This window comes from Muscardinus avellanarius (assembly GCF_963383645.1).
Source record: "Muscardinus avellanarius genome assembly, chromosome: 7".
Taxonomy (NCBI): Eukaryota; Metazoa; Chordata; class Mammalia; order Rodentia; family Gliridae; genus Muscardinus; species Muscardinus avellanarius.
The window spans coordinates 58,297,012-58,312,794 of NC_137793.1; the positions used below are offsets into that span (position 1 = coordinate 58,297,012).

At 47.0% G+C, this 15,783-nt stretch overlaps 1 protein-coding gene across 1 annotated transcript in view; it reads right to left on the reverse strand.

Moving 5' to 3' along the window:
* KIF26B (kinesin family member 26B) overlaps positions 1-15,783 on the reverse strand; it is a gene marked incomplete at both ends in the record, with an annotated part of 436,144 nt that overhangs the window by 254,587 nt on the left and 165,774 nt on the right. The window contains one exon of the mRNA XM_080698422.1: positions 12,156-12,689. Coding sequence (XP_080554548.1) covers positions 12,156-12,689 — 534 coding nt within the window. The remainder of the gene's footprint in view (positions 1-12,155; positions 12,690-15,783) is intronic.

Genomic DNA, 15,783 nt, shown 5'->3' on the forward strand with positions numbered 1-15,783 from the left:
CCCCATTCATGCTAGTGAGACTGGCAGACAAACAGTATGTGGTCTGTTTCCTTCCTTGGGCCTCCTTTTCCCTCTCCCCCTCACCTCCAACCCCTTTCTCTCCTTTAATGGTCTCTCTCCTCATTTATCTGAAGTCTCATTTCCTATTTTTTTCTCTAGCTTCCACATAGGAGAGCAAACATAGAGCCCCTGACTTTCTGAGACTGGCCGATCAAACTTCACATTACATTCTCAAATTCCATCCCTTTTTCTGCAAAGGATGTGACATAATTTTATTTTTCTTCATGACTGAGTAAAACTCCACTGTGTATATAGCCCACGTTTTCTTTATCTGTTCATCTATTGGACACTTGGGTTGGTCCCATAATTTGGCTACTGTAAATTGTGCTGTTAAAAACATGGGTATGCGTGTATCACTATGGTATTTTAACTTTAATTATTTTGAAAAGATAGTCACGAGTGGTATAGTGGGTCACAGGTAGTTCAATTTCTTGTCTTTTGAGGATCATACTGATCTTCATAGTGGCTGTACTAATTTACAACCCCACTAATAGTGTATATCTCACTATGTTTTTGATGCACCAATAAAAAATACTTTAAAAAAAAGGGTAGACTGTTCTACTAACTTGTCCCAAACTATCACCCTGGTCAAAAGAAATGGAATGAGGACCCTCTAAGTAATAGTTAGATAAGACCCTCTACTTAAGTCCCCACCCCCAAAAGAGGTGCTATTCACGTGTATACCTATGGTTGTCATGGCACAAATAATTAGGAAGGTATTTTATAAGTTCAGAAGAGGATGCCATTACTACACACACACACACACACACACACACACACACACACACACACACCCACACACACACCATGGATATGAGTCCAATATCAACCTTATCTTTAGCTGTTCACCTCTTGGGGTTTTTCCCTCCAGCTGTCTAAAGGTGTATGTGGATAAGTCGCTTCCTCCCTCTCTGCCTCATCCTGTTAATCTTTTCCTTGTCTTCCCTTTATTCCTCTCCAACCAACGAAGCTGAATGGGGATGCAGCTGTGGACATCTGTGCCTGCTCCTCCTTCAGACAAGGTGCAGGGAGAAAGGGGCCCAGGTACTCCTGACCTCTCCTTCTTCCTTCCTTTCTTCCTTCCCCTTCCCCTTCCTCCCTTCCTCCCTCCCTTCCTTCCTTGCCTAAAATTCATGTCTACCTATAATGAACTAAGAATGTGACTTATTTGGAACTACGGTGTCTGTGGATCTAATTAGTTAAGGGTTGGGAGATCTTACTGGATCAGGCACACTCTGAGTTCAATGACTTGCATCCTAATTATAAGAGGAGACAGAGGAGGAGCGTGAAGCTGTGTGGAGGCAGAGGGCATGACGGGAGTGCAGTGCCCCTGGCCAAGGAACGCCTGCACCCAGGGGAGCTGAAAGAGGCAGGAAAGGCTCTGCTCCAGCGCTGTTGGAGGAACAGGGCCCTGCTGTCACCTTGATTATGAACTATTAGTTTTCAGAAGTATGATAATAAAATCTGTTTTAGCCGGGCATGGTGCTGTACTGTAATCCCAGTACTTGGGAGGCTGAGACAGGAGATCACAAGTTCGAGGCCAGCCTCACCAATCAGTGAAACCCTCAGTAACTTATCAAAACCATGTCTCAAAATAAACAATAAAATAGGACTAGAGGTATAGCTTAGAAGTAGGATGTCCCTGAGTTCAATCTCCAGTGCCAAAAAAGTCTTTTTTTTTTTCAGTACTAGGAATGGAACCCAGAGGCATTCTACCTCTGAGCTACACCCCCAGTCCGATTTTTTATTCTTTTATTTTGAAACAGGGTCTCACTGAGTTGCAAAGGGGCTCATTAACTAGCTGAGGCTATCCATCCATGAACCATGATTCTCCTGTTCCAGACTCCCAAATGCTGGGATTATAAGCATGCTCCACCACACCTGGTTTAAAAAGTCTGTTTTAAGTCATCCAGTTTGTGGTCATTTGTTTTGGCTCCCTAGGAGAGTAATACACCATCTATATTAATATTCATATTCTCTCTTGTCCCTCCTCCTCCTCCCTTCTTCTCCTCACCCTCCTCCTCCTTCTTCTTCTCCTCCTCCTCCATCTTGTCTTCTTCCTCTTGTCTTCTTCTGAGGTTCCTCCTCTTCTTTTTCTGAGGTACTTCCTCCTTCCCCTCCCGCGCCTCCTCTCCCTCTCTCTCTCCCTCTCCCTCTCCCTCTCCCCTCCCATACGTTCACTGTTCCCTGTTCCCTTCCCTGTTCTCATGTCACCTACAGTATTCTTAGAAGCTGTGGTTCTTGGCCCTGACTATTTAAACCAAGGCCCGGGGCCCACCTGCAGATACTCTTGTTTCGTTGGTCTGAGGTATGGCTTAGTCATTATTTTTAAATCTCCCACATGATTCTAGAGTTTAGACAAATTTGAGAACCCCTGCTTTGAGTGAAGGAAATCTTTCCAAATTTCAACCTCTGTCTTCTACTAAATAGAAAGCGAGGCCAACCAATGCTGAAGTTCTGCCCAACAATTCTGAAATCACTTCAAGTACATTTGATCTGTAAGATACCTGAGAGGTAAGAATTACGACTGGGGCAGTTCTGTGAAATCCTATTCTGCCGGGTCAAAAGGCCCTTAGACAAGACAGGCTTCCTTCTGCACATAATTCCAACCAAGCCTCTCTATCCTCCCTTGCTTGGAACCATTTCTGCCCTTTCAACATTATGAAAGACTTACATAACGGTAATTACTAGCTCCAGCAGAGAGGGCTGTGGTGTGCCTGTTGTTAGGATTCTGTGACAATAGGGAAATCTGAGACAATTGAAAACCAATGGTGCCGGGTGAGTAACCCCTCATTCTGTGGGCGCATCCAAATGAAATGATCCAACTTGCCAATGTGCTGGCTGACCACAGGAGATGGAGTTTGTGACATGGATGCAAAGCCACGCCTGTAGCCACCCTGCAGGGCTCGGGGGCAGCTCCTTTCACAGGCCTCCCTCACGCCATTGCCTCGCAGATCTCCTGTGACCCAGCCTTTACAGGCAGCTTCCTGTGGCTGCCGAAGCAGATCAGCACGTTTGTCTTCCCAAAGTTCTGGAGGTCAAAAAACTAAAAGAGGTCTGCAGAGTGTTCCTTCTGGAAGGTATGAGGAGAATCTTTCCTTATCTTTTTTTGCAGTATTGGGGATTGAACCCATAATAACTATACCACTGAGCTACACCCCCAACCCTTCTGATTTTATCTTTTTTTTTTTTTTTTAACTTGAGACAAAGCCTCACCAAGTGGCCCAGGATGGTTTTGAACTTGCGATCCTCCTGTGTCAGCCTCACACATACTGAGATTACAGGTGTGCACCACCATGCCAAATTTTCCCTGTCTTCTCCAGCTTTCAGGGATGCCTTCACTCCCTGGCTTATGCCCCATCTATCACCAAAGCCAGCCACATAGTATGAACTCATCTCTCCCTGCTCTGATTCTCCTGCCTCCCTCTCATAAGGGTGCTGGTGATTACACTGGGCCCATCTGAGTAGACAACCACTTAAAATCTCTCTCTCTCTCTCTGTCTCTCTCTCTCTCTCAATCTCTCTCTCTCTCTCTCTCTCTCTCTCTCTCTCTCTCTCTCTCTCGTACTGCAGATTGAACTCAGGGGCATTTGAACGTCAAGCTTTTTATTTTGAAACAGGGTCTCAGTAAATTGCTGAGGCTGGCCTTGAACCTGTGATTCTCCTGTCTTCATCCTCCCAAGTACTGGGATTATAGGTATTCACCACCATGCCCAGCTCAATCCCCACATCTCCCGACCCCCAGTCACATCTGCAGCATCCTTTAGACCATGTAAGGTAACACACCCACAGACTGGGGACTAAACATGGATCTTGGCCGGGTGCTGGGCTGGTTATCCAGCCTATCACACCAGGTAAATGATCAGGTTAAAACATTTCTGAAATCTCCTGACAATGTTTGAGTGTTCCCTCCAGAGCTGGGCCTCCCATTCCACCTTCAACCCCAAGGGTTGCTCTGCCCATGATTCCACTCACTGTATCAACAAACAACGGTAAATCATAATCCAGTACCCTTTGGCCATCTAAAGATAGAATAAAAACCCGTGGTCTTCAAAATCTTTTCAGTGTCGTAATCTGTCTCATTATAACATCTCGGGCTGTGACGCAGCAGTCACTGGACTAGGACTGCTTACGTGTTCAGGACACAGTGGCTGGGCCCCAGGGAGCAGCACAGTGTGTGAATGAAAATCCTCCACTCCTGACCTGCCACAAACACCCACCTGCATCTTCATGAAGAGTGGCCGCCAGGCTGGGTGTGGTGGTGGCGCACGCCTGTCACCCCAGGACTTGGGAGGCTGAGACAGGGGGTCTCAAGTTCAAGGCCAGCCTTGGCAACTCAGCAAGACCCTCAGCACTTAGTGAGACCCTGTTTTAAAATAAAAAATAAAAGGGCAGGGGTATTGCTTGGAGGGAGACTGCCCCTGGGTTCAATTCCTAACACCAGAAGTAAATAAATAAACAGAAAAATAGCCAGACAGGAGGAGCATGGATCCCTCATCCCAGACATAAGCTGTGCTAAACGATGCACCAAACCAGGCTTCGGAGGGTGACGGCACCTGGCCGGCCTTGCAGCCTCACCTCCCTCCGACAGGGCTTCCCATCTCCCAGGGGCAAGTTCTGGGCCACAGTGGAGGTCCGACGCGCATTTTAGCAAACCTGGAGATGTTCCGAGGCTGGTGCTGTCCGTATCTTAAAACATAAATCCCAGTAGTGACCGACTGGGCTTAACAGACACATTACCACAGCTAATCATAGGACGGAGACGACACGATGAGCCCAGCCAGAGTTCAGTCCAGCATGATCTCCAATGCGGACGCCACCGGGAGCTTCTTCGGAAAGCAAGATGATCTTTACTGAGGACGTTTTTCTTCGACTCCAAAGATGCACACAGAAGGCCTTCACTGTGCTGAAGATCCTTAGGGGCTTATTACTGCAGGTCAATCCAATGGGCGCGTGTGTGTGTGCGCGTGCACACGTGCGTGTATGTGTGTGTACACGCGCCTGTGTGCTTCTGGGGGTGGGGACTGAATCCACAGGCATGCTACCTGATACACGTCCAACACCCTCACCCTTTTTAAACTTTGAAACAGTCTCAGGAAATTGTTGAGGAGCCCAGTAAGTTGCTGAGGCTGGCCTCAGAACTTCGATCCTCCTCTCTCTGCCTCCCTGAGATTACAGGTGTGCGTCACTACACTCAACTCTAACATCATCTTCAATTTTCATTTCTTTGATGGAACCGAGTCTGTCAAATGCTGAGCACACACTACAACCATGCCACACCTCCAGCTTGAATGTTCCTGACCAGTTGAATTTAAGTGAAATGCCGTGAAATCAAGTTCTCCTTCTACATTTGCAAATGTGCCGGTTACAGTGTGACTTCCAAATGCCACCCAGATTCCTCCATAGCATCCAAGGATTTACTAGTATCATTCAGATACATTAGGGTAAAGCTAGCTTGGAGTCAAGTAACTGGTGTTCCCACCAAAAATTTTGGAGTCTAGACAGTATTTGTGGCCTAGAATTCTCCCCCCAAATCTAGAGCCAGTTATGGGGAATAAGTTTAGTACTTGATGTAAGTTGGACTCTTTGCACATCAGCCACTGTGAGGACCATGGACACAAAGCAGGTTCTAACACTGCCTGGGATCCAGCAAAAGAGACCAAACTGGGTCTAAGGAAAGTCTGGACCAGAGAAATATCCAACCTCTCAGTCTCACATTTCTCGTCTCCTTAACAAGGGGGTTGAAATAGATTATTCCTGCCAGGCACAGCACCACACGCTGTGGGAAGCCAAGACAAGAGGCTCGCAAGTCCAAGACCACCCTCCACAATTTAGACCCTCGGCAACTTAGCAGGACACTCTGTTTCAAAATAAAAAATAAAATATGGTGGTTCATAACTATAATCCCAGTATGTGGGAAGCTGAGAGGGGAAGATCTCAGGTTTGAAGCCAGCCTCAGCAACTTATCAAGCTGGGCGTGGTGGCGCACACTTGTAATCCCAGTACTTGGGAGGCTGGGACAGGAGGATCCAGGTTCGGGACAGGAGGATCCAAGTTCGGGACCGGCCTCACCTACTTAGTGAGGCCATCTGCAATTTAGTGAGACAGTTTCAAAATAAAGAATAAAAAATCAGGCTGGGTGTGTAGCTTGAAGGTAGAATGCCCCTGGGTTCCATCCCCACAACCACACACACACACACACACACACACACACACACACACACAAAAATCAAATAGGGCTGGCAGTGTAGCTCAGAGGTAACATACCCCTGGGTTCCATCCCCAGAACCACAAAAACAAACAAACAAACAAACAAATTAATTAATTAATTAATTAAATAGGGTTGGAGGTATAGCTTAAAAGTAGAATGTCATTGGGTTCAATCCCCAGTATCCCTCAAAATCATTTCAGTTGGTATCCCTGCTTGATTTTATAAAATATTTTCACAGCTACTAAACTGTGGTTCAGCACTTGGTAATGCTATGAACTTGAATTAGGTAGGACTTCATCTCCCAACCTTCCAGCATGATGCAAAAGCCAGTTACCATCCTACAAAAGTAGATTCAAATGCCAGTATCCCAAGATTCTGAGTGCTGTGTGTACAGTCTTTCCTGCAGTTATTTATAATAACAAGTGTAAACTGGGCTAAAAACAGCTGCCATTCAAAAGGAGGTAATTAATCTATATAGATGATTATAAAGAATTAGTCTAGACGTGTCTTTCAAAGTCAATGCTCAGTGGTCAAATGAAGACTCAATAGCATTTTCTGACTTCTGCATGTATATACAGATTTTGCTAGATGTCTGAAGTTAATAGAAGAAATTTCTTCTCTGAAAGGGCCAATTTTATTCTCTTCTAAGAAATCAACTTGCTAAATTACTTAATGAGAAATTATCTTTGTGATGTGTTCAACATTTGTGTGTGAGTGGCACTGAGGATTGAACCCAGAAGCATACTATCTCTGGGCTACGCCCCCAGCCCTTTTTATTTCTGCATTTTAAAACAAAGTCCTGCGAAGTTGCCAAGCTCTCGCCTCCAATATTTGATCCTCCTGTTTCAGCCTCTGAATACTGGGATTACAAGCATATGCAACTTGCATCTGGCTCCTTTTTATTTTTATTTTTATTTTTTGGTGATACTGGGGATGGAACCCTTCTACCTCCGGACTACACTCCCAGACCTATTTTTACATTTTTTTATTTGGAAACAGGGTCTCTTAAGCCAGCAAGGCTGGCTTAGAACCTGCGCGATCCTCCTGTCTCTGCCTCCCAAGCGCAGGGATTACAAGCGTGCACCACCATGCCCGGCTATTTTTTTTTTTAAACAGGGGTCCACTAAGTTCCCGAGGGTTCACTGAGTCGCTGAAGCTGGCCTGGAACCTTCAATTCTCCTGTTTCAGCCTTCCAAGTACTGGGTTACAGGTATGTGTTACCACACCTGGCTTGTTCAACATTTTTATACAATCTCAGTGCCTCCTAAATTACTCTATTTTTATCTCTTTGGACAGACTCATATTAATCTGTGATATGTATAGATTCTTGTTGGTTACAGGTACTTTATTTATTTATTTATTTATTGATTGTGGTACTGGGGACGAAACCCAGGGGCCTTCTACCTCCATCATCCCCACCCCTATTTTATATTTTATTTGGAAACAGGGTCTCACTAAGTTGCTGAGATCCACACTGAGTAGCTGAGACTGATTTTGAACCTGCGAGATCCTCCTGTCTCAGCCTCCCAAGTACTGGGATTACAAGTGGGCGTCACCACGCCCATCTTATAGATACTTTAAAAAGAAAGAACAAAGAGAGTCAACCTTGGGAGATTATTAAACAGCAGTGTGATAATAGGGGCTGGAGGGATTTGAGGGACCTCTGCTATGCACATGAAGGCTCCTGCTGGAAGCCTCTCCTCATCCTCACCCTCGTTACATCTAAGATGCAGAATGGCAAGCCTCCTCTGCCCGCTTGCTCCGTCCAGCTTGGTTCTGTAGGAGCAGCGCTCTCAGCAGTGATAAAATCTAGATCCCTCTCTGCCCAGGGAGCTGCTCCAGTGCCAACCCAGAGGTCATCTGCTCTAGGGGAGGGGTGTGGGTGAGCAGGAAAAATGAGGTCAACTTTCAGAGCAGTCGACCGTCTCTGATGAGCCGGCGAGACTGTGAGCAGCAGATTATGCACCACAGAGAGATGTCCACAGCGGGAGACACTCAGTCTGGCCAGACCCGAGCCCCTCCCCAGGGCACCGGACAACACGGTCACAGCACAGGGGACGCACACTCAGAGCCAAGCCCCAAAGCTCTTTATCTGGAGATTTCCTCTGGTCCCTTTCACCATTATTCAGAGGGAGATGGGAGATGCAAGAATTAGTCTGTCCTGGGGCTGGAAAGAGTCAATAAAATTTATCCAAGACAATCTCAAGTCTGTGGTTTGTGTGAGCCATCTCTGCATCTGGCTCTAAGCCGCATGGACCTGCCCTGGCCCCACAGCTGGATTCCCACCCCTGCCCACACTCTCAAGGCATCCGGGCACTGCTCTGCCTGTGCACTTACCTGCCTGCTCAAAATGAGCAGTGCACCTGCCTCCTCCCTCATTGCAGACACAGGGCAGGGGCCCAGGTGGACAGCCCGCACATGATGCCTAGTGCTTAGGGTGTAAACACTATTGGCTCTTGTGCAAGAGCTTCCCTCTCCTCTGAGATCACATTAATTTTGCAGAATTACTGCAAAAGAAATGCACCAGCTGGGTTACAGGTGCAGTCCTGTACCAATACTTCTGAGACCAAGACAGGAGGATGTCAGGTTTTAGGCCAGCCTCAGCAACAGTGAGAAGCTGTTACAAAATAAAAAATAAAAATGGCTGGGGAATGTAACTCAAAAGTATGAACCCCCTCAGGTTCAGTCCCCAGTACAGGAAGGAAGAAAGGAAGAAACCGTTAATCCCCATTATTCTTTGATCAGCATCCTCAGGATTTCCCCTTCACACAAGTCTTCACCATACTTTGAATGTTTTACATGAAAGCTCCAGCTCCAAGCTCTCCTACCCTGTTCAGCAGCGGTGGCTGAGTGTTCTGAGAAGCCTGGTATGCACCCAGGTCTCTGGAGTTGGCTTTAGAACATGAGCAGGTGACAAGCACAGCCAGGTAAAGGTGCACTGACAATGTGGCCCGGTGCAAGAGTGCTCACCTGAGCATTCCACTCACACGAGCAAAAGCTACGCTCCAGCAATGGGGGCTTGGCTATAAAGATTACAACGCACGCACAGACCAGATGGTAGTCATGTAATGGGCTAGCATGCTAATACTAAAGACCCCAGCTTAGAAAAATATATAACGTCCTGGGAAAATGCATCTGCCACTAGGTGAAAAGCAAGTCATAGAATTAAACCTGTTCACAATTTTAGATTCTGAGTATATAAAAACACGGAAAGGAAACGGATCCAAATATTACATAGTTTGTTTCTGAGTGAAATGTTGTCTTATAAAATCCTTTTGGGAGATTGAATCCAGGGGCATTCTACTACTAAGCTATACCCCTAGCCCTTTTTATTTTTTACTTAATATATATATATATACCTTTTTTTTTTTCGGTACTGGGGATGGAACCCAGGGGCATTCTACCTCCGAGCTACACTCCCAACCCTATTTTTTATTCTATATTTTGAAACTGGGTCTCACTGAGTTGCAAAGGGCCTCACAAAGTAGCTAAGGTTGTCCACAAACCGCAATCCTCCGGTGTCAGCCTTCCAAATTCTGGGATTACAAGCGTGCGCCACCACACCTGGCTTTTATTTTTTATTTTAAACAGGATCTCACTAAGTTTCTGAGACTAGCTTTGAACTGGAGATCCTCCCAAATACTAGGATGCAGAAAGGCACCAACATGCCCAGTTTAAAATCTTATTTAAACTCTTTCATAGAGTTTGAATTTTATTTCATAACAAAAATGTTTTATTTTTTGTAATTTTCAAAACTATATATATATAAAAATTATATATTCAATATGCCAGACATGGTGGCGCATACTTTTAATCCCAGCGCTTGGGAGGCTGAGACAGGAGGATCGCGTAGGTTTGAAGCCAGCCTCAGCTACTTAGTGAGGCTCTCAGCAACTTAGTGAGACCCGGTTTCCAAACAAAATGTAAAATAGGTCTGGGAGTGTAGGCCGGAGGTAGAAAGCCCTGGGTTGCATCCCCAGTACCACACAAAAAATTACATATTCAATATATATATTCAAATTAACCCCCCCAAACACACACACACACACACACACACACACACACACACACACACACACGCTGGAGACTGAACCCAGGGACACTATCTCTGAGCCACATCCCCAGCCCTTTTTATTTTTTAAAACAAAATCTCGCAGCTGGGCGTGGTGGCACAAACTTGTAATCCCAGCATTCAGGAGGCAGAGACTGGAGGACTGCAGTTCACGGACAGCCTCAACTACTTAGCAAGGCCCTTCACAATTCAGTGAGACCCTGTTTCAAAACTAAGACTAAAAAATAGGGCTAGAGGTTTAGCTTGGAGGTACAATGCTTCTGCGTTCCATCCCCAGTATCACAAAAAACCAAAACAAACAAACAAACAAAAACAAAAACCAGGATCTTGCTAGGATGCTGAGGGTCTTGCTAAGTTGCTGAGACTGGTCTCAAAGTTGTGATTCTTCTGTGTCAGCCTCCAAGGACTGGCATCATAGGTGTGTGCCACCATGCCCAGCAAAATAATACATTTTTAAATCACAAACAGGAAGCCCATACTATTACACAATGAAAAGAAACCCTGTGCTGTTTGTGCCTGCTATAGTTTGAACTTGAATCTCCCTCAAAGGTCCACATGTTTAAGCCTCAGTGTTTAAGTCTCAGGGAAGGGAAGATTGCAGGACCTTTAAGAGGTGGGGCTGAGTGGGGGGGGGGTCTTTAGGTCACTGGGGGCGTGCCCTTGAGGAGGACTGCCGGCCCCTGGCCCCTGCCCACTCCCCTTTGTGTCCTGGCAATGAGCTGAGCAGCTGTGCTTCCCACCAAGATGTGTGGCCTCACTCTCCACAGGCCCCAGAGCAACAGGCCAACCGACCATGGGCTGAAACTTGCCAACAGTGCCAAGATAACCTTTTCCTCTTTATCAGTCAGTCAACTGAGATCTTTGTTACAGTGACAGAAATTGGCTAACACACTGCCCTAGACAATTATTTTCAATATTAGACCCAGCTGGCATTGACTCCTTGTTAAATTTAAATAACCCAGAAATTTCTATCCAGCAGTCAAGTGGCAGTTTGTTCAATCCCTACAGATCATAGAAGCACCCACCCTTCTTTGAGTTTGGTCTTTGAATAGTTTATTCTGAGTGATTCCAGCCCTGTCCACAGGTTGTACTCACACTGTGATTTTAGAAATGTGCCATATTCTTTGCTTCAAAAAGCTCTCACCCATTTCTCCTAATTTCTAAGATCTGTGTTGACAGGCAGAAGAGTAAATTAACCATACATCATACTGACCTACACATTTTACAATCATTACGTTGTGTAATTCTCACCATTCCTTATTTTATTTTTATTTATTTACTTATGTACTTATTTATTAGGGGGGTTTTGGGGATTTAACCCAGGGGTGCTACATTCCGGTCTAATTTTATTTTTTTTATTTTGAAACAGCATCTTACTAAGTTGTTGAACCTGGCCTCAAACCTGCAATCTTCTTATCTCAGCCTCTCAAGAACTGGGATTATAGGCATGTGCCACCACACCCGGCTAATTCTCCCACTATTCTAACCATTCATAAGTGACAAATTTGGGCCTGAGACAGGGCAAAGCCCTATGTAAGGTCATACTGTTGGTAAATGAATAGACAAGTGAAGGCATGGACCCAGTCGAAGTATTTCTAGGCTGCCCACTCTTAATCTCTATCCCACGCTGGAAGCCAATGGCCAGCACAGCCTTGGATCAGCAGAGCTGGGCAGGCATCAGGTGGGATGAGGGGCCTCCAGGCAGGAAGACCTGGCAGAGGACACTGCGGCCCTGGGAGCTCTGGCAGAAGGATGAGCACAGACGGGCTGCCCTCCTTGGCCTTGACTGTCCTTACTCACACAGATGCTTACCTGATAGGGGTACAGGGTGACCCCATTGCTTCTCGAAAGGGACCAAGTGCCATCCAGATACTGGTGAGGCTGAGTGGCCGTGGGATTGAGGGTGTTGCCGTTGCTGGGGCTTGTGGCCGTCTGGAGGCTGGCCTTGGCCGGGTGGGTCGGGGAGCCGCTTTTCTTGTCTGCCCCATTGCCGACCCCGAGGCTGCTGGGTTTGCCGTTGTGCTTGCCGCCAAGGCCTGAGTAGTTGGAGGAGGCACAGGAGGCGGGCACAAAGGCCCAGTCCCGGGGCTGCTGGGGGCCGCCTGCATGCCGAGAGCCCACCAAGGCGGGGGCACTGGCGAGCACGGGGGGCGAGCCGGGCGAGGCGTCCGAGTGCTGGCTGCCTGCTGCCTGCTCCAAGGCCAGCACCATCTGGATGGCCTCCTGCTTCAGCTGGTTCAGGTGGGTAGCACAAATGTCACAGCGGTTGTCCCGGTCATTCCAGGCCTTCCGGATGGTGTTGGGGACCTGGAGTTTGTCATGAATCACAGCTGAGAAAGTGGGGTCCTGGAGAACACAAGCAGAAAAAGGAACTTTAACCCAGGGCTGGTGCTACGGTTTGGATATAGCGTACCCTAGCAACACTCCTGTACCGGCCACAACAGCCCACTCTGAAATCTTCAATCGGAAATCCTAAGTCAGTTCCCATCATCAAAAGGCCTCTGGAGTCAAGGGAGACATGGTATGTAAATTAGAATGCCTTTAGTGCTCATCCACACATTATAAATATTTTAGTGACACTAGATCTTTCAAAGGGGAGTGGACTTGTGAGCACTGAGACGGAGGGTACCTTCAGGGAGTGTTGTGGCGAATGGGGAGCACAGAGAGCCATGGAGGACACACTCGGGTGGACTTCCAACATGGGCACAAATGGCCTGCAGAGGCCCTAGAGGCAGACCAAGGAGGCACCCTCAGGGTCACCTGGCACCAAAGGAACCTAGAGCCAAAGAGGAGAGGGATGAGCAGCCACAGGCCCCAAAGACACTACACTGTAGGTTTCTATTCGCCCTGTGACCTCAGGAAATAGTCAACTGGGATGGAGGAACAATGAACCACCCACAGCTGAACCCCTGTTTATAAAGCCCCAATTTTTGCTTCAGCACATACAGAATTGTCTACTGGTACCTAAGCAGTATTTGTAGCCTACATTTTTAAGGTGAGAGATTTTGTATTCTAAATAATCTCAGGAAAATACACAAAAGTATTTTTGTCCTATCTTTCCCACAAAGGGGAATTTTTAAAAGCAGCTCAAGAAACTGATAAAATTCTTCAGAAGGAAGGTTAGACATAAATGAAGTTCCGAGAGCTAAATTTGCCCAAGTGGTGACTGCTACAAAGGAACCAAGAAAACACCCTATGATGGTTCCCATTCCACTGTTGCTCTCCTATGGGGTGGCTCAGGAAAATGGGGCCCCGGCCACCTCCTACAGAATCCCCCTCTCAGCCCTGCAGCTCTCCCAGGCTGCCACACATCTGGCAGACTTCCTCCCCAGCCCCCGGCTTCCACAGCCATCTGGATCCCAGCGACTAGGAATTCTCTATGCCTGCCTGATCTTCCTAAATCCTGCGCCTTATATCTAAGCAGGCCCTGGACAACAAAGCCAAGTAATTACCCTTCAAACTGCCAGGCCAAAGCTAATTTTCTTTGCCCTTAAATCTTCCCTTATTTTAGTAGACACTAGCAGAGTATCACTGTCTAGGAGCCCAAGCTAGAAATCTAGAACCTTCCAAACCTCCTTTTCCCTCACATTCAATCACCAAAGAATAGACAGCACTTCCTGGTCTTGAACCATCTTGAACTGACCCGCCTCTCCTCGCCCCTGCCTGTTCATAACCCTAACCCATAAATGAGGATCTCCTCAACTCTGGCCTGGCCCCATCCCCACCTGCTCCCACTTCACGAACCTGTCATTCTGATCATGTCACTACCCTGGCTTCCTGCGGCTCTGTTCCCAGGGCTGCTACATTGTCTGTAGTGCTCACAGAACTATTTTTCCATTAGATTCTCAGCTCCGAAGGAAATATATTCTTTCTTTAATTCCTGAAGTCTCTAGCATATTGATTACTATATAGTAAGGTCCCAATAAATATCCATGAAGCGAATGAATGAATGGGATTCCACTGAGGCCAAAACAGTCAAGTAACAAAGTTACTCTAGATCCATCATTCATTTCTTTGTTCTGACTGAACTGGTCTCTGCTACAGTTTAGATCTTAAATGTCCCCAAAGGCCTATGTGGTAATGGCTTGGTCCCCAGGGTGGGATGTCAGGACGTGGTGGGACCTTTCAGAGGTGAGGCCTCTTTAGATGTTTGGAGGTCTCTGGGGCATGTCCTTGGAGGGAGCTGTGAGATCTTGGCCCCTCCCACTCTCTTTTGTTTCCTGGCAACAAGGTGAGCAGTTTTGGTCTACCACATGTTCCCCCATGCCCATCCTGCATCCCCATCGAAGGCCTAAAATTGATGGGTCCACCTGGTGATGAGCTAGAATATAAACCAAAGCTGCTCTACAAAAGAAACTAAACTACCCAGGGATGCAGTGGCTTTGCCTGGCCTGAGAGACTGCTCTGGATGGCTGGAGAGAGGCAGTATTCAGAAGGCACGTGAAGCTTGAGTTTGAAGGGCCTCATGCCCTGTGTGAGGTAGCCTGGGAACACAGCTAACACCACCAGATGCCGGGCTGCAACACCAGGCTCAATTCCCAGGCGCCGAGGCCCTCGCCCTGCAATGAGAAAGTAGCCTCAGGATTCCACCACCACGAAGAACATCACCTGGCAGGCATGGTGGCACATGCCTCTAATCCTGGTATATGGGAAGCTGAGGCAGGAGGACTGCAGGTTCAAGGTCAGCCTCAGCAATTTAGTGAGACCGTGTTTCAAGATGAAAAAGAAACAGGGCCAGGAAGTATAGCTCAGAGGTACAATGTCCCGGATTTAATCCCAAATACCAAACACAACAACAAAAATAAACAAACAAAAACAAGAAGGACTTCCCCAGAACTGAGCTGATAGCAGCGCCATGCTCTTAAACCTCTAGAATGAAACACGAAAACAGCATAGTATCTAGCACAGTGACACATGCATGTGATCCCAGGACCTGGGAGGCCAAGACAGAAGAATCACAGGTTCAAGCACAGCCTCAGAAATGTAGCAAGACTCTCAACAACCCAGCAAGACCCTGTTTCAAAACCAAAAATAAAAAGAGCTGGGTGTGTAGCTCAGAGGTGAATGCCTGTGATACTCCTGTCTCAGCCTCCCTAGTACTAGAACTGCAGGTGTGTGTGCCTGCCACTGTGCACCTGGCTCTTCTTTCCTTATCTTAAGGAATGAAATACCCCAGCATCACTTGTTCCCATGGAGTCTGAGATTATGTTTCTCATTGGAAATAGCCAACAGAAAAGTGCTATGTATTTGTCTTTTAAAAGTAAGTTATGTCCCAAGTGATAGGTCGGGTCCCTCCCTCCCCTACGAGACCCCACAGTGGGGACAGGAAGTGGAACCCTGAAAGCCTGAGCGGAGATATCACGAGACTCCAGGTGTCTCAAGACTCCAGACATCGCGAGGCAGACTCCAGAGGTAGAGAGACTACAGATGTCATGAGAGA